Raw genomic sequence first — 19,576 nt, 5'->3', positions numbered from 1 at the left:
ACAAGCATGGTCACCTGTTACGGCAAGCATCGGTTGCTGAAGACCTATTCTACCCCGGAATCTTCACGGGTCTGGGGTAGTTTTACTGGTATCGCATTTGAATCGAGGGACCTCCTAAAACTGATCATACTTTTATTTGTAATTATTCTCAAAGACATGTACTTTCATCCTTTATTAAAAAAACACCGACAAGCATATTGTCCTGTATCCAATGGAGAAAACAGTGTTCCATGTGTCAGTCTTGTGGTGTACGTGACAATGACACAGTGTTCCATATGTCCGTCTTGTGGTGTACGTGACAATGACACAGTGTTCCATATGTCCGTCTTGTGGTGTACGTGACAATGACACAGTGTTCCATATGTCAGTCTTGTGGTGTACATGACAAGGACACAGTGTTCCATGTGTCAGTCTTGTGGTGTACATGACAATGACACAGTGTTCCATGTGTCAGTCTTGTGGTGTACGTGACAATAACACAGTGTTCCATGTGTCAGTCTTGTGGTGTACATGACAATGACACAGTTTTCCATATGTCAGTCTTGTGGTGTACATGACAATGACACAGTGTTCCATGTGTCAGTCTTGTGGTGTACATGACAATGACACAGTGTTCCATATGTCAGTCTTGTGGTGTACATGACAAGGACACAGTGTTCCATGTGTCAGTCTTGTGGTGTACATGACAATGACACAGTGTTCCATGTGTCAGTCTTGTGGTGTACATGACAATGACACAGTGTTCCATGTGTCAGTCTTGTGGTGTACATGACAAGGACACAGTGTTCCATGTGTCAGTCTTGTGGTGTACATGACAATGACACAGTGTTCCATATGTCAGTCTTGTGGTGTACGTGACAATGACACAGTGTTCCATGTGTCAGTCTTGTGGTGTACGTGACAATGACACAGTGTTCCATGTGTCAGTCTTGTGGTGTACATGACAAGGACACAGTGTTCCATGTGTCAGTCTTGTGGTGTACATGACAATGACACAGTGTTCCATGTGTCAGTCTTGTGGTGTACATGACAAGGACACAGTGTTCCATGTGTCAGTCTTGTGGTGTACATGACAATGACACAGTGTTCCATATGTCAGTCTTGTGGTGTACATGACAAGGACAGAGTGTTCCATGTGTCAGTCTTGTGGTGTACATGACAATGACACAGTGTTCCATGTGTCAGTCTTGTGGTGAACATGACAATGACACAGTGTTCCATATGTCAGTCTTGTGGTGTACATGACAATGACACAGTGTTCCATGTGTCAGTCTTGTGGTGTACATGACAAGGACACAGTGTTCCATATGTCAGTCTTGTGGTGTACATGACAAGGACACAGTGTTCCATGTGTCAGTCTTGTGGTGTACATGACAATGACACAGTGTTCCATATGTCAGTCTTGTGGTGTACATGACAAGGACACAGTGTTCCATGTGTCAGTCTTGTGGTGTACATGACAATGACACAGTGTTCCATGTGTCAGTCTTGTGGTGTACATGACAATGACACAGTGTTCCATGTGTCAGTCTTGTGGTGTACATGACAAGGACACAGTGTTCCATGTGTCAGTCTTGTGGTGTACGTGACAATGACACAGTGTTCCATGTGTCAGTCTTGTGGTGTACATGACAATGACACAGTGTTCCATGTGTCAGTCTTGTGGTGTACGTGACAATGACACAGTGTTCCATGTGTCAGTCTTGTGGTGTACATGACAATGACACAGTGTTCCATGTGTCAGTCTTGTGGTGTACATGACAATGACACAGTGTTCCATGTGTCAGTCTTGTGGTGTACATGACAATGACACAGTGTTCCATGTGTCAGTCTTGTGGTGTACATGACAATGACACAGTGTTCCATGTGTCAGTCTTGTGGTGTACGTGACAATGACACAGTGTTCCATGTGTCAGTCTTGTGGTGTACATGACAATGACACAGTGTTCCATGTGTCAGTCTTGTGGTGTACATGACAATGACACAGTGTTCCATATGTCAGTCTTGTGGTGTACGTGACAATGACACAGTGTTCCATATGTCAGTCTTGTGGTGTACATGACAATGACACAGTGTTCCATGTGTCAGTCTTGTGGTGTACGTGACAATGACACAGTGTTCCATGTGTCAGTCTTGTGGTGTACATGACAATGACACAGTGTTCCATGTGTCAGTCTTGTGGTGTACATGACAAGGACACAGTGTTCCATGTGTCAGTCTTGTGGTGTACATGACAATGACACAGTGTTCCATGTGTCAGTCTTGTGGTGTACATGACAATGACACAGTGTTCCATATGTCAGTCTTGTGGTGTACATGACAATGACACAGTGTTCCATGTGTCAGTCTTGTGGTGTACGTGACAATGACACAGTGTTCCATGTGTCAGTCTTGTGGTGTACATGACAATGACACAGTGTTCCATGTGTCAGTCTTGTGGTGTACATGACAATGACACAGTGTTCCATGTGTCAGTCTTGTGGTGTACATGACAATGACACAGTGTTCCATATGTCAGTCTTGTGGTGTACATGACAAGGACAGAGTGTTCCATGTGTCAGTCTTGTGGTGTACGTGACAATGACACAGTGTTCCATGTGTCAGTCTTGTGGTGTACATGACAATGACACAGTGTTCCATGTGTCAGTCTTGTGGTGTACGTGACAATGACACAGTGTTCCATGTGTCAGTCTTGTGGTGTACATGACAATGACACAGTGTTCCATGTGTCAGTCTTGTGGTGTACATGACAATGACACAGTGTTCCATGTGTCAGTCTTGTGGTGTACATGACAATAGAAAAAAGTTCCATATCAAGTCAGTCTTGTGGTATACATGCCTGTTCAGGTCTTAACATCCTATATAAGCCAGCTATACAACAAATTGCAAAGAACAAAGAACATGGTTTATTTCACGATAAAACATTGTTCCATCATGACATCATATCTAGAGATTCGAACATGCACTCGCAACTTGATGACGTCATATATTGGGTGATGTTATTTTTGAGAGGGGAGTATCAGTATTGGGAGAAAAGGTACAGGTTATAAAATGGACTTGTCCGACATTGCTGAATTTGGATTCTATTGAGGGAGTCATAATTATTAAAATACGGGTAAATTCTTTCAAAGCTTGTACATTACTTGCTCATCCTTAAAGAGGCTGTACCTAATGTTGATATCTCACATAAGAATGAAATACTCGTGGTTTATTCTCCCTGCAGTGTTTTATTGTATCATAAACAACAACCATGCGTGGTTTGTTTTTTAAGTACATCTCACTAGTGATCATGTAACTCAAATACTTGACATGTAACCAAAACGTGCCACTTACCCTTGACAATGCCGATGACAGATTTCTTGTACCTCACTTCACTGGAGACATGGATCCGACACTTGTTCTTGGAAACCCTTGTCAGGCAGTAGCGGTTGGCCACGAAGAAGGCATCAGCGTAGGGGATGCCGCCGTTCATGCAGTCGGTGTCGATGAGGTACATCAGCCCTGGTTCGCTGTCCTTCATACACGTCTGTAAACAGACACAAGGATGTCACAACATCAGGAGCCTTAACTTGCCCTTCCAGCAGTACACTAACACTCTGTAGCCTGTAGTTTCACCTATTTGTCGGCAGTCGGTTTTCCCAGCAGGGGAAGTTGACATGTTACAATGAATGGAGTGTCCTCCATTTGAGGCAGCAAGACATGGCCAGATATATTGTTATGAGTCACTGTACGGCTGTCATTTATGAACATGCAGTTTTAAGAGCTTAGTGTTAGTTGACATCGACTTAGCATTGGGGGGGCATGGGTGGCCTAGTCATCTAAGGCGCCATGATTCGCTGTGTAGAGGTGCGTCCCCTGAGCATGCCAGAAACCTATGATTGTGGGTTCGAATCCCGGTTCGCCCAATTATGTTTCTAGGTTTGTCAGCACCATACCCATGCTCTTGGGTTTCACCAAAGTGGTAAACGTCCAAGATCTGCATCACTTCGGGCTTTCCTTCACATTAAGCTTGATATATAACTGGAATACTGTTAAAAGCGGTGTTAAACCCAACTCACTCACTCACTCACTTAGCATGGTCATCAGCCTTTTGTTTGGCCATTCCGCGCATCTGCTTGATATTTGATACCCCCAATGGTTCACTTCCATCATGCACTTGGTTACCAGATGGCATGCATGCAGCACCCATGGTACAACAGACAACAATCAATGCCCAGGGTTCACACTAGGAATTGTCTGACATGGGCCCTTTGTGATAAAACTTCAAATATTCCCATACAGCACAGTGTTAAAATGCCCCATTGTATTTGAAAATGTGGGCCTTTTTTAAAAATTTAGGGACAACAAGCACGAGGCCCCACCCTAGATTTATCCCTGAATGCCAGCTTGAAAATGTAGTCAGAAAAAGTCTTGTATTCTTTTCTATAGAGGTATCTACTGTATTTTGCTCCAAATTAGAGGTAATATTAATTCATCAGTTACAAAATTAATTTCATGATGCTGTTTTACCTGGATTCAAAGTCATGTTTTTCATTCAAAATCCCAGGATTATCATCTACATTGTAATATTCTATGAAATACAAATTTTTGGAAATGGTATGCCAAAACTTTCCAATACATCTAAACAAAAAACAAGAGTGAGAAAATGAAAGATAATATTTGACACCTCAGATGGACAGAGTGACTGTGTGAAGCTCACTGCACCTGTTTTTCTTCTGAGGGGGAAGTCTTTGGCCCTATGGAATGGTTGAGTGTGAGGGTGTAGTGGATGATGCGTGCCCGGCTTCCGTTCTCGTCAACCTCGCTCCACTCTGGCAGCTCCAACTCTACAAACACAAGCCAAGGTCAAGGTCAGCTTAGGTCAAGGTCACAGAAAATAATGGGCCATGGTCATAATCAGTACACAACTGGCCCAACTTATATTACAAAAAAAGGTCAAGGTAATACAACGCATGAAGATCAAAGGTCACACAGGCGTGTTAGCATGACACACATCAGGTCAGGGTTATTGATGGAAAAAGGTCAAGGCCACCAATGATTAAGAGTTGAGTAAAGTTTTGGCAGATGACAGATCAACCGACTCTTATGACCTATTCTAACCCAGATCTTCATGGGTAACTTTAGGAATGTAGATCTATCAGTTGCTGGTTACCGTTTTGACACAGAGACACACAACAGGTCTGGGTTAATGTTGGAATAAGGTCAAGGCCACCACTGATTGTGAGCACACAATATGTCTAACTCTGTGACTGTCATATTCATCAAATCAGTCAAAAACATCCTATACAATGCAATGTTTTTAAGGAAAAAGATTAACACTGATCTCATATAACCAAAGCAACATAAATAAATATATTTTAACTTCGCCAAATAATACAGCATGGACAGGTTAGATTATGGATTTGACTGACAAGTTAAATACTGACATTACTTGTGCAAGACAACATTGAAACAGTGAAGGGAATTCTGAGAATGTGAACCAATGTAAGTTTCAGGCTAAGGGTGAGTGAGTTGGGTTTAACGCCGCTTTAAACAGTATTCAAGTTATATCGCGGCGTGTCAGCTTAATGTGGGAGGAAAACCCGAAGTGATGCAGGTCTCAGACATTTACCACATCGGTAAAACCCACGAGCACGGGTATGGTGCTGACAAACCTAGAAACATAATCAGGGTGAACAATTTGGCAGCAAATTCCTGTCATTCATTCAAAACACCAGTTTGGTTGTCTGCTAACTTAACTTTAGGATGTTTGTTTGTTCGTTTGTTTTTCAATGCCACACTCAGCAATATTTCAGCTACATGACAGTGACCTATAAATAATCAACTCTGGACCAGATAATCCAGTGATTGATATAATGAGCATCGACCTACACAATTGGGATACAATGACATGCATCAACTAAGCCAGTGAGTCTGACCACCTCATCCAGTCAGTTGCCTCTCACGACTCTTATGACCTATTCTAACCTGGATCTTCATGGGTAACTTTAGGATGTAGATCCATCAGTTGCTGGTTACTGTCAGAGACAGTGACAGTTTCTCACACAGGACACTTAATACAATGTCGATATCTTGGCTGAAAATAGACACCTGGCAACTGAGCATAGTTCTCTTGAATGGCTTACCAAAAGTCTTCCTTGATGCAACAAACTGTCTGAAGAATGCGGAGTCTGTGAAGAGGTACTCGAAAGCTTGGTCCACCGAGAGGTTGAACACTTCATCCAGGTAACACTTCTCCAGGTGCTCATGACCCGAACACGTTACCTCACCTGGAAACACCACCACATAAGTCAAACACCATTACATAATCACATAAATCAAACATCACCACATAAGCCAAACACCACCATATAAGTTAAAGACTATCTTGGAAGTCAAACACCATCACATAAATCAAACATCCAAACATAAGTCAAACACCACCACAAAGGTCGTACACTATGTTGGAAGTCAAACACCACCATATAAGTCAAACACCATCACGGAAGTCAAACACCCCCATGTAAGTCAAACACCATCACATAAGTCAAACACCCCCATGTAAGTCAAACACCATCACGGAAGTCAAACACAACCATATAAGTCAAACACCATCACATTAGTCAAACACCCCCATGCAAGTCAAACACCATCACGGAAGTCAAACACCATCACGGAAGTCAAACACCCCAATGTAAGTCAAACACCATCACGGAAGTCAAACACCACCACAGAAGTCAAACACAATCACAGAAGTCAAACACAATCACGGAAGTCAAACACCCTCATGTAAGTCAAACACAATCACAGAAGTCAAACACAATCACGGAAGTCAAACACCCTCATGTAAGTCAAACACCATCACGGAAGTCAAACACCCCAATGTAAGTCAAACACCATCACGGAAGTCAAACACCACCACAGAAGTCAAACACAATCACAGAAGTCAAACACAATCACGGAAGTCAAACACCATCATGTAAGTCAAACACCATCACGGAAGTCAAACACCATCACGGAAGTCAAACACCATCACGGAAGTCAAACACCCCAATGTAAGTCAAACACCATCACGGAAGTCAAACACCCCAATGTAAGTCAAACACCATCACGGAAGTCAAACACCACCACAGAAGTCAAACACAATCACGGAAGTCAAACACGCTCATGTAAGTCAAACACCATCACGGAAGTCAAACACCATCACAGAAGTCAAACACCATCACGGAAGTCAAACACCCTCATGTAAGTCAAACACCACCACATATGTCAAACACCACCACCTAAGTCACACCTTACTCAGTGACAAAAGAAATTATCAAGGCACATAGTAAATCACTTAATATCCGCTAGCGACACATGTAATACAGATAAACACCATGACACCCAAACAACATACAGACCTTCACTGTCCTCCGTTGTGTCCCCGAAGTCAGTGGGCACCTCGGTACCACGAATACCAAGGGGGGAATCTAACGAGACTGGCAACTGGCAGAAGACACCCCCATGTAAGTCAAACACCATCACATAAGTCAAACACCCCCATGTAAGTCAAACACCATCACGGAAGTCAAACACAACCATATAAGTCAAACACCATCACATTAGTCAAACACCCCCATGCAAGTCAAACACCATCACGGAAGTCAAACACCATCACGGAAGTCAAACACCCCAATGTAAGTCAAACACCATCACGGAAGTCAAACACCACCACAGAAGTCAAACACAATCACAGAAGTCAAACACAATCACGGAAGTCAAACACCCTCATGTAAGTCAAACACCATCACGGAAGTCAAACACCCCAATGTAAGTCAAACACCATCACGGAAGTCAAACACCACCACAGAAGTCAAACACAATCACAGAAGTCAAACACAATCACGGAAGTCAAACACCATCATGTAAGTCAAACACCATCACGGAAGTCAAACACCATCACGGAAGTCAAACACCATCACGGAAGTCAAACACCATCACGGAAGTCAAACACCCCAATGTAAGTCAAACACCATCACGGAAGTCAAACACCACCACAGAAGTCAAACACAATCACAGAAGTCAAACACAATCACGGAAGTCAAACACCATCATGTAAGTCAAACACCATCACGGAAGTCAAACACCATCACGGAAGTCAAACACCATCACGGAAGTCAAACACCCCAATGTAAGTCAAACACCATCACGGAAGTCAAACACCCCAATGTAAGTCAAACACCATCACGGAAGTCAAACACCACCACAGAAGTCAAACACAATCACGGAAGTCAAACACGCTCATGTAAGTCAAACACCATCACGGAAGTCAAACACCATCACAGAAGTCAAACACCATCACGGAAGTCAAACACCCTCATGTAAGTCAAACACCACCACATATGTCAAACACCACCACCTAAGTCACACCTTACTCAGTGACAAAAGAAATTATCAAGGCACATAGTAAATCACTTAATATCCGCTAGCGACACATGTAATACAGATAAACACCATGACACCCAAACAACATACAGACCTTCACTGTCCTCCGTTGTGTCCCCGAAGTCAGTGGGCACCTCGGTACCACGAATACCAAGGGGGGAATCTAACGAGACTGGCAACTGGCAGAAGACTTCGTCGGACACGAGGACATCTGTGTCATCGTTGCTGATCAGCTGACCAAGCTCGCCCTGCAAATGGAGATCAGAGGAATCAGACAGCCCCTGAAATGTTAGAGTTCGTACCTTTAAAGAAACAACAAACAATGGTTATCTTGTCAGCACCAGCATGCAGGAAGTGCTTGTTCATCAGCGCTTGGAACAATGACAACATACTAGAGGTGCAGGGTATTACCCGTATACCACGACAGCAAATACCAATGAATGAAACGTATCACAATATGTTTTGGCTAAAAATGGTATATTGCGTTTTTCAAAATCATGCTTTTCAGAAGCTTGTCGCAAAGTCCAATATAAGTTACAAGTCAAATTGAAATTATGAATTAAGAAATTAGCAACTGCTTCAAGTTATGAAAAGAGAGGGACTATTTGTGACCAGTTTTACTGTATATAATGTGTCTAATACACATGCGTTGTGACCATAGCAACTTTCAACAAAATATGAATTTGTCAAAAATGTGCTGGGGGTGTATTTTTTTTAATTCAGGACACATGCATTATATTGTGGGACGTATCGCAACATGTCAATCATTATTGTAATAAATTGTAAAAGGCCAACCCCCACGATAACATACTGATATTCTACCCAGCAAACAGGAAGACACTCGTTACATAGGGATCTTGTAGTGAGTAAGTGGCCTAGTACTTTCCCTTCAGCATCAGTCATTTGTTCTCATATCAGTGAGTGAGTGAGTGAGTGAGTTTGGTTTTACGCCGCTTTTAGCAATATTCCAGCAATATCACGGCAGGGGACACCAGAAATGGGCTACACACATTGTACCCATGTCGGGAATCGAACCCGGGTCTTTGGCGTGAGGAGCGAACGCTTTAACCACTAGGCTACCCGACCGCCCCTGTTCTCATATCAATCAGGACATGAAGCTTTATACAAGTACAATAACATCTTTATACTGAGTAACACCGTTGCAGGGCTACTCAGACCTACAGATAAGCTGCGTATTTGCGTAAAGTACTCCCCCAAAATATTCAAAACCCAATTACTTTCAATCATCTTGCCTACAAAAACTCATGCATTAAAGGAAAAACTCAAATATATAAAAACAGGACACGTAAATACCAAATGAAGCTTTTTTAGCATGCGTACAACGGAGCTAATTTCCCAAACACAATTACGAGCTAATTTACTTTCTGAGTAAAGCCCAAATCTTTAGAACAATTCTATACATCTAAAACATTATTTCCTTTTTTTTAAATCTTAAAATGATCACTAATTTGGGGAAAAACCCAATAGAGTGACGAATGGATGAGTGAAATAATATTGGTTACCCAATGAAAAATGTTATAAACCAATTAAAATAGAAACCCAAGAGTAAAAACTCAATTGCTCAAAATGTTATCTGGAGCTCTGGCTACCTCTTGCCCCTTCATCAGGTGAATACTGAGTTTGTTTGTTTGTTTGTTTGTTTGTTTGTTTAACACGACACCCAGCAATACTCCAGCTATATGATGGCGGTCTGTAAATAATCGAGTCTGAACCAGACAATCCAGTGATTGACATCATGAGCATTGATCCACGCAATCAACCAAGTCAGCGAGCATGACCACCCGATCCTGTTAGTCGCCTTTTACGACAAGCATAGTCGCCTTTTACGACAAGCATAGTCGCCTTTTACGACAAGCATAGTCGCCTTTTACGGCAAGCATGGGTTGCTGAAGACCTATTCGAAAACTGAGTAAGTATATTGAGTCACTATATATACCTGCTAATATGTTTACTCAAGGTAGGATTTATGTATAAAGATAACAACACATTGAGGAAGGTGATGGGATAAACGGAAGGGAAGCCAATGAAATACCATAAAATAGTGAAATAATGTGAACACACCACATGCATATATACTGAACCAAAAAAGTTAGGGATCACGAATATTTTGGGGATAATTTTTGCACTGAAAAACGAGCAAAAAATTTCATAAAAATATCCCCCAAAATATTCATGATCCCTAACTTTTTTTGTTCAGTATAAACAAACTCAATACAGGGGAAGAAGCATCTGTTCTGTGTGCCGTACCTTGGGTGGCATGATCTCTTCCTTGCTGAGCCTCTCCCGGAGGTCGTCCATGCCGGGGGGCGGCACGTAGTCGTCGTCACTGGAGGTGAGCCCCAGCTCCTCGCCATAGCTGTAGTGTATCCACTGCCACAGCTCCTTCGGACTCATCGGCTGCCGAAACCAAACACAACTTTATTGTGGTCAGTGAGCATGTTTATATGCCACTCTCAACAATACACACAAGTTATACATTTGAACCTGTAGGAACCTGTCCTTAAAGGACAGAACAATCACTAGCAACACATATGACCTTAAAACTAGGGTGAAAACAATACCATAATTAGGCTAATGAACAACAATATAAAATTTGGGCTCCATATTCCCAGCATCCACAGAGGGTTTAGGAGAATTCAGTGATAGGCTCCATATCCCCAGCATCCACAGAGGGTTTAGGAGAATTCAGTGATGGGCTCCATATCCCAAGCATCCACAGAGGGTTTAGGAGAATTCAGTGATGGGCTCCATATCCCCAGCATCCACAGAGGGTTTAGGACAATTCAGTGATGGGCTCCATATCCCCAGCATCCACAGAGGGTTTAGGAGAATTCAGTGATGGGCTCCATATCCCCAGCATCCACAGAGGGTTTAGGACAATTTAGTGATGATATTAATTGTTATCAGCACATTCCACAAAGTTTTATTATATCTTAAAACTATTTTATCAAAGGTATAGATGTGAAACCCTGCCTTGCCTAACCCTATCACAAATCTATCTATGGAAACCACTTCTGTCATACAAAAAGATACCTTTGCCCCAGTTTCAAAATGAAAAAAAAAACGCTTTTTCCACAGACATACCCATTTATATATATTTTTATTCAAACAGGGAAAATGAAAAGTTAATATCAGACCTGAAGTGGAAACAACGGGAGACAACTCCTACCTGGTCGAGGAGAGCATTCTGCCATATACGAAACAGCATCATGAACGTTTTATCCCGGGCACCAAAGGAGGTAAAGAAGTACTTTTCCCGTTCCGTTGTTATGGCAATTGCATTTGGGATGACTCGCGCTGTTTTCTCCTTTGTGACAGCTGTAATCTCCTTGCACTGTATGGTTAGCTGTAAAGGTGATGGTAGTCGTACAGCAGACATGCAAGTGGACAGCAGTCCAGGACTAACATAAAGGGATACATTATTGTGACTATGCTCCTTGAGTGATCTGAGGTGAAATGGGGTTTAACGTCGTGTCCAAGATTATTGCACTTAAATAGCGACGTGCATGTACGTGTGTGTGTTTGTGTGGCTGCTTGTACTAGTCCGGACTGATGCTGATTTATAGTGCTAGCTCACTGAGATACCATGCGCAGTTTAACATGAATACCCCACTCAGACACAGTATACTGACTCCGAGCCGACCAGTCCTTGTTTTAGCCCCTTAATGCGCAGCGCCAGACAGGGTAACAATTAGTACCATCTTTTAACGTCTTTAGGTATGACGCGGACGGGGATCGAACCCCGGACCTTCCGCTCCCTGGGCGGACGCTCTACCATTAGACCACGGAGGCGGTCGTATGGTCCTTGAGATGAACTGACATTGGTTGATGGTTTCGTGATGTACAACACCAGCATATTTCAATCCCCACGTTAGTTCATCATGTGATACAAGATAATTATCCAACCTTTACCGGTATGTATGAAAGTTTCATTTTGTGAGTTTTATCATAGAAAAGGCATAGATCTCGTATGTAATATGGAAGAAATCATATTTTCATATTTCAGTTGCAAATTTACAACAAAAATGATAAATTTGGGATGGTTGACAGCTATGAAAGTAGATGGGTAGCAAGACACTCAATTCCTGCACAACTGATCAAGGATAGTTGGCAGTGAACAGGACCTTTGTTGAAAACCTGAAGATTTTAAAGCGTGATGGATTTATGGCTATGATGTAATAGAGGTGGGGTATTTGCAAGAAATCTTAAGATTTTGGGACAATTGTATGAAAACTTCACTGACCACAGTCTCCCATCTGAAGATGTTGGCGTAGAAGCAGATCCAGTTTTGCGTGATGTACATCCGCCCCTGCACCAAGATGTCCTTCTGCAGCGCACACGAGTAGTCTGACAACACAAGCCGGGCACGTCAAATGGGCCTTAAAGCTTTTTAAGACAGGACTTTACAGCCTCAGAAATTCATCTTTTTACAGCCTCAGAAATTCATCTCTTTAAGATATGACTTTACAGCCTCAGAAATTCATCTTTTTTAAGACAGGACTTTACTGGCTCAGAAATTCATCTTTTTAAGACTAGTCCAGAGGACTAGAGAAACCTTATTTCACTAGTGCTCAGAGGTCATAGTTAGTCCTGTTTGTTTACACTTTCTGACAGTTTTATACAGTTCCCATTTGAAGTAAAATTGAAACACTGAGAACTGGTTCAGAATAATAGCCCTCAAATTCTGCTATTCACTTAAGACCACCATCATTGGATAGTTCCTTGTCCTCAGCAGTCAAGTCTCTCTGATGACCATGAGACAGTTGGGCAGTAAGACTCGCATGTTTTCGTAACAGACAGGAATTAGAGCACCTGTTCCCTTCAACAGTGCACAAAGTCAATGACCCTTACAAACAGGTGAGGTGAAAAGGGGCTTAACATTGTTTTCAAGATTATTGGACTTATATCCGCTTTTACTAGTCCTTACTAACGTGGGTTTTATAGCACTAGGACACTAAGACATGTCACAGTTTAACACGGATACCGTACTCAGACACAATTTATTGACACCAAGCTAACCAGTCCTTATATCCCCTTGATAGGCAGGCTTAGAACGTGTACCACTTTTTACTGCACTTGGTATGACACAATCAGGGATCGAAGCAACCTTCTGCTCTCTGGGCAGACACTCTTTCCGCTGGACCAGAGATGGGCAGGGGTTCGAACCACAGACCTTTTGCACTCAGGCAGACACTCAGGTAGACACTCAGGCAGACACTCAGGTAGACACTCAGGCAGACACTCAGGCAGACACTCAGGTAGACACTCAGGCAGACGCTCAGGCAGACACTCAGGGAGACACTCAGGCAGACGCTCAGGCAGACGCTCAGGCAGACGCTCAGGCAGACACTCAGGCAGACACTCAGGCAGACACTCAGGCAGACACTCAGGCAGACACTCAGGTAGACACTCAGGTAGACACTCAGGCAGACACTCTATCCACACGCCATGGAGACGGCCTGCCTGATCAAACCACAACAGCAGACAACTCACCGACAATGAGGCGTTCTTCATGAGGGATATCCTTGAATGTTTTGCGGAAGTCATCTGTCTTGGTTTTGTAGCTTGGAGCCAGCATCTGAAACAGAACAACTTCATTAATGTCTAAAACTCACACAGGACTTGTGCAAAGCCGGATGTGGCCCATAGGATACATGGTGAAGCACTAGCTGAAGCTATAATTAATTGAGTCTAGACAAGACAATCCAGTGATTGACATCATGAGCATCGATTTCGCAATTGGGATACAATGACATGCATTAACCAATCCAGCGAGCCTGACCACCCGATCACGTTAGTCGCCTCTTATGACAAGCCAGTTCTAACACGGATCATCACGGGGGTGGAAGTAAGGAAAATGTTCGAGAAGAAGCAATGTTTGAGAAGCACACTGAGACAACATGAATACCTGCAGAGACCACATCTCGTAACACCATGTCGGCTGATATGAGCCGTATATCAGACACTGGTGGTGACAACACAACTTATCTCCCGGTCAGGATAACACATTCAATCAGGGCCCTACACTCACAATCCTGGGCCCCAAACAGGCACTACAAAGTGCATGTAGTATCTGGCGAGGTGATGTTGACCTATGACTGACTGATTGTTAGTCTAAATCTACTTGTGAAAAGCAAAATCACTGGAAGGCTGGTTGATTAGTGATAAACATCAAGCAGCTCATTAGCCAATACTCTTCCTGGTCTGATTAGCCTTATTGTAGAGTGTAATCTTGAATGCAGTGCTCCCATTATTTGTCTGCATGCGCTATAATGAAACATGTTCTGTTAAACAGGGAATAATTGCAACATTTCCAAGCCACACAAACATGAAACTAATCAATAGAATAACTTGCACATGACAATAAGGGCTAAATAAAACTCTCATCACAATTTAACTTTTATTAGAAGAAAAAATGTTTGACCTTGTGATCACAATACAGTAGAAATATATTCATTACCGAACTGAAGTTAGGAACTGAACAAACATGACAGTTAGACCAAACTGAAGCTGACTGATCCAGTAGCACTTTGGTCAGAGAGTCATCATGAGGTCAGAGTGCCTCACCAAACTCAAGCTGACTGATCCAGGGAACACTTTAGTCAGAGGGTCATCAAGAGGCCAGAGTGCCTCACCAAACTGAAGCTAACTGATCCAGTAGCACTTTAGTCACAGGGCCATCATGAGGTCAGAGTGCCTCACCAAACTCAAGCTGACTGATCCAGGAACACTTTAGTCAGAGGGTCATCATGAGGTCAGAGTGCCTCACCAAACTCAAGCTGACTGATCCAGGGAACACTTTAGTCACAGGGCCATCATGAGGCCAGAGTGCCTCACCAAACTCAAGCTGACTGATCCAGGAACAGTTTAGTCAGAGGGTCATCATGAGGCCAGAGTGCCTCTTCAAACTCAAGCTGACTGATCCAGGAACACTTTAGTCAGAGGGTCATTATGAGGCCAGAGTGCCTCACCAAACTCAAGCTGACTGATCCAGGAACACTTTAGTCAGAGGGTCATCATGAGGTCAGAGTGCACACGTAAAATGTCACAATTGTCATCATGACTTGAATGATGATCATCTTGTCCCCCAACCTATGTCACAAGGGTCACCCAGTGAAGAATACTAAGAGCAATGCTTCCTGCTGTTGGGACACAAAGACAATTACTGAGACTGACAACCCAGTCATACCCTGTTGTGCAGTGAATTGGAAAGTCATGCGCCATGCACGGTTCATGCATGCTCATTAACAAATACATTTACGGGCCTGTATTGCAGTAGTTTTCTTACCGAGTTTACGCTGACTAACAAATCACAATTTAATGTCATCATCAAGGCCAACGAATCGCCCATTTGCCACCATCTGTGGTTTACAGAACAGTGTATTCATCCATAGAAATGTGTTTTTTTAGTTCTATCGGATATATTCCACTTACATGTGATTTTAACTTGTTACATATAAAGAATAAAGTGGTTCTTTTTCAGTAGCAATCATTTTTATGCAGGTGTAGATTTTACAAAAGATTTGTATGTAGCCAGTAGAGTTTGCTTTTTTCAAATGAAGAAAAAAATTACTTCCTTCAGCTTTGAGACTATCCCTGAAAACTTAATTGCGAAAATGTCAACATCCTCAAAGAGTTCATACCCCTTAAGTTCAGCCATGGCTAAACCGGTTACAGGCCGGCAAAGCCACATTTCGAAAATAGATAGCTTAAATTGATGTGGCTCTCGCGGCAATGGTTATGGTTGCGTGATTGTATAATGTGGCTCTCGCGGCTATGCTGTCAAAACATGCTTTGTGATTCTAACAGGTTACCGTATATAACAAAACAAGTCTTGTTTTCTCATTTTCTATTCAACAAGGATAACATATTCATCAAAACTTTACATTGATGAATATGAATAGCATATGAATATCATAATGCAGATGAAGGAGGTCGCCCACGTGGTCAGCATATTCCATCTCACTCAGGTGTGGGTTCAGGAGCTGGATCTTGAGGGACGCAATACGTGCATCGATTGCCTTGTACTTCTTTCTTCGTGAAGTTTCTGATCACTGGTGTGAGAGTCTCAGGACTGCAACCTCTTTGAGTGACTGCTCTCGCTGAAATAGCTTCACTACCTCGTAGATGTTCGGGTGGCACTTCTTGGCAAGTTTCTTTATCTTGTTGTGCAACCCTTCCAGGTGATTGTTGGTATGGTGGCCTTTGTTTTCGAAATGGTTCCAAATCTCTGGCATGAAGGCCCCTCCTTGAACCCAACAGGTTGTCACGTAGTCCATGAAGGCAGTCACTTTAGGGCCAGCAGGAGAGTCAGCAATGGCATCAAGCCACACATCATCCACTTTGTCACGAGGTACTAGAGGGAGGGCAGCAGCTCTTCTCACCAGCTTCTTCACCTCCTTATCTTCCTTATAGTCCAACACCAGACCTTCTTTCTGCACCCTCCTCCAGATACATTGGGTGAAGTGAAAGAAACACCCTCTAACTAATGTCCCAGGAAATACATCAGTCACGGCATTGTGAGCTGCACGTTCAAAGTCCAACTGAATTGTAAGTGGGGCAAACTCTAGACCTCCTCTACTAGCAAAATCGCATAGGTACTGAAACATGTTGACATAACTTTTGTTCGATTGGACAACAAACAGTAAACTAATGGAAACATATAGCCAAACACCTCAGCATGTAAACAATAAATCTGATCAAACAACTTGGGACAGGCATAAAATGTACCATCACAAAATACAATGTCTGCAGTACACAAATGTTCAATGTTCTTGTCTGGAGTGAAGATGATGATGTCGTCACTAACACGGTGTAGGAACTGGTCGCCTCCCTCAGTCTGGGAGTACCGCGCTTAGTAATTTAAATGTGGGACACTCATATAAAGGTATCGGTAATCGGATTAATTAATTACCCGCTAGAATAGGCGAAATGCACTCAGCTGAAAATGTGGCTTTACCGGCAATAGCCATTTCTGAAATGTGGCTCTCCCGGCTAGACACCGCTAAACCAGCATTGTGAATATACTGGTAACCAAAGATATATACCAGACACATAATGCTGCATCCTACAGACATGAAAATTGAAAACAGAACCAGAAAAGTACACAGTGCATCCAGTGGGATGCAGACAATTTGTATGCATGTTTAGGAAAGAATGCTGCTATATCATACTTTGGTACCAAAAGACATTTCTGTATGTATTCAATACTCAGTGTGAATGCTTCAAATCTTCTAGTGCTATCACTTGATTTATCTCAGTTGGGGAACCTTCAGATGGGGAACGGCCTCCGAGCATGTGTAGTTTCACGTCCCATTTCTCTGGGATCCCCATTTTATAGCACAGGACCCCTGGACCCCTTCAATTAAAGGATCCGAGTTTCCTCGACTCCCAAACTAAATAACCAAGGTAAATCCCTGAAAACAGGTGATGTTCTGACAACACCAAACAGCTTATTCCGCATAAACAGAGATTATTATATAAGAGCATGTGTGTCATACTGGTTTTCTGAAACGAGTGTCAGAATTCTTGTTTTTCCCAACCGAGAGAGTTCATAAGTTTCGTAAAATCAGCATGACACACATGTTAGAGTAATAATTTATTTATTGCCCATTATTTTTTAATCCTTTTGAGCTTCCCTTTAGAAAAATGCACTTATCACCACCACTGTCCTAGAAAACCAATGACGTTAACAATCTTCAGCTATGACGCCATTCCGACACTCCGGGCGGTTGAGTAGCCTAGTGGTTAGAGAGTTCGCTCATTACACCGAAGATCCGGGTTCAATTCCCCACATGGGTACAATGTGTGAAGCCCCCGCCTTGATATTGCCAGAATATCGCTAAGAGCGGCTTAAACCACACTCACTCACTCATCCCGACCTTACATTACAATGAGATTCGAATGACGCCAACAATGCCATTCGGATGACAATGCACTGGTGCACGAGAAGTGATATTTGCACGAGTGCACATACGATTTTTATAAACTGGGTTATTTGCAACCCTGTGGGTAATAAATGTGCGAATACAAGATGACTGTCTTCTTACACCCCTGATGCTGTTTATTTCAGATTTAGTGAGTGAGTGAGCGAGTTGGGTTTAACGCCGCTTTTAACAGTATTCCAGTTATATCACGGCGTGGCAGCTTAATGTGGGAGGAAAGCCCGAGGTGATGCAGGTCTCAGACGTTTTCCTCTTCGGTGAAACCCACGAGCACGGGTATGGTGCTGACAAACCTAGAAACATAATCTGGGCGAACCGGGATTCGAATCCATAATCATAAGTTTCTGGTGTGCCAAAGGGACGCAACTCTGCACAGCGAATTGCGGCGCCATAGATGACTGGGCCACCCGTGCCCACTATTTCAGATTTAAATCTTGGGATTCGAGCTTGAACAGCATATATCCTGAAAATTGGATTCTGTCAGCTAGGATTCTTGCAGACCTGTTCAACCCCTAAATGTCAGATGTTAATGTGACATCAAATTTCTGAAATGATCCCTTATTTGGATTTAAGAGATTATAAGATATTTTCTTACTACTCTTTGCTGACTTGTTCATCAAGGGATAAGTACCAGCCCAATACAGTGGGTTGTTTGTGTTTTATAATAATATTTACATAGGTTTTTGATCAATTAGAGCATAATTATCAAGGACATTCTCCACTTGATGCCCTGACTGACGACCTGTGTGACAGCACACCCTAGACGGGGTAGTGGGGAATCCTAGTGGTTAAAGTGTTTGCTTGTCAGGTCAAAGGCCCGATTCCCCACATGGGTACAATTTGTGAAGCCCCCTTCTGGTGTCCCCTGTCGTGATATTGCTGGGATATTGTTGACAGTGGTGTAAAACAGTACTTACTCACTACTAATTAGACACACATTAAGTCTCTGTAATGAAATTCGTGTCAACATATGATCAGCCTGAAACTGAAGAAATCTAGACTTGCCAAAGTTGACAGTGTCAGGTGCCTAGTGTGACATCCCCAGACCTTCTGCCCTATCACTGTGTGAGTGAGTGAGTTGGGTTTAACGTCCCTTTTTAACAGTATTCCAGTTATATCACAGCGTGTTAGCTTAATGTGGGAGGAAAGTGATGCAGGTCTCAGACATTTACCACTTCGGTGAAACTCACGAGCACAGGTATGGT

The 19,576-nt window shown here is 42.8% G+C and overlaps 1 protein-coding gene across 1 annotated transcript in view; it reads right to left on the bottom strand.

Moving 5' to 3' along the window:
- The window catches only part of LOC139458237 (protein Aster-B-like), a 91,302-nt gene that overhangs the window by 12,332 nt on the left and 59,394 nt on the right, over positions 1–19,576 (bottom strand). Inside the window, exons 4-11 of the mRNA XM_071239604.1 lie at positions 13,921–14,005; positions 12,671–12,774; positions 11,597–11,773; positions 10,675–10,824; positions 8,501–8,654; positions 6,126–6,269; positions 4,705–4,826; positions 3,334–3,526 (exon numbers count right to left, since the gene is read on the bottom strand). Coding sequence (XP_071095705.1) covers positions 3,334–3,526; positions 4,705–4,826; positions 6,126–6,269; positions 8,501–8,654; positions 10,675–10,824; positions 11,597–11,773; positions 12,671–12,774; positions 13,921–14,005 — 1,129 coding nt within the window. The remainder of the gene's footprint in view (positions 1–3,333; positions 3,527–4,704; positions 4,827–6,125; positions 6,270–8,500; positions 8,655–10,674; positions 10,825–11,596; positions 11,774–12,670; positions 12,775–13,920; positions 14,006–19,576) is intronic.

Source organism: Haliotis cracherodii, unplaced genomic scaffold (assembly GCF_022045235.1).
Source record: "Haliotis cracherodii isolate W230 unplaced genomic scaffold, xgHalCrac1.p SCAF_12, whole genome shotgun sequence".
Taxonomy (NCBI): domain Eukaryota; kingdom Metazoa; phylum Mollusca; class Gastropoda; order Lepetellida; family Haliotidae; genus Haliotis; species Haliotis cracherodii.
The sequence above is the reverse complement of the archived record's forward strand: the minus strand, read 5'-3'. Positions and strand labels throughout refer to the sequence as shown.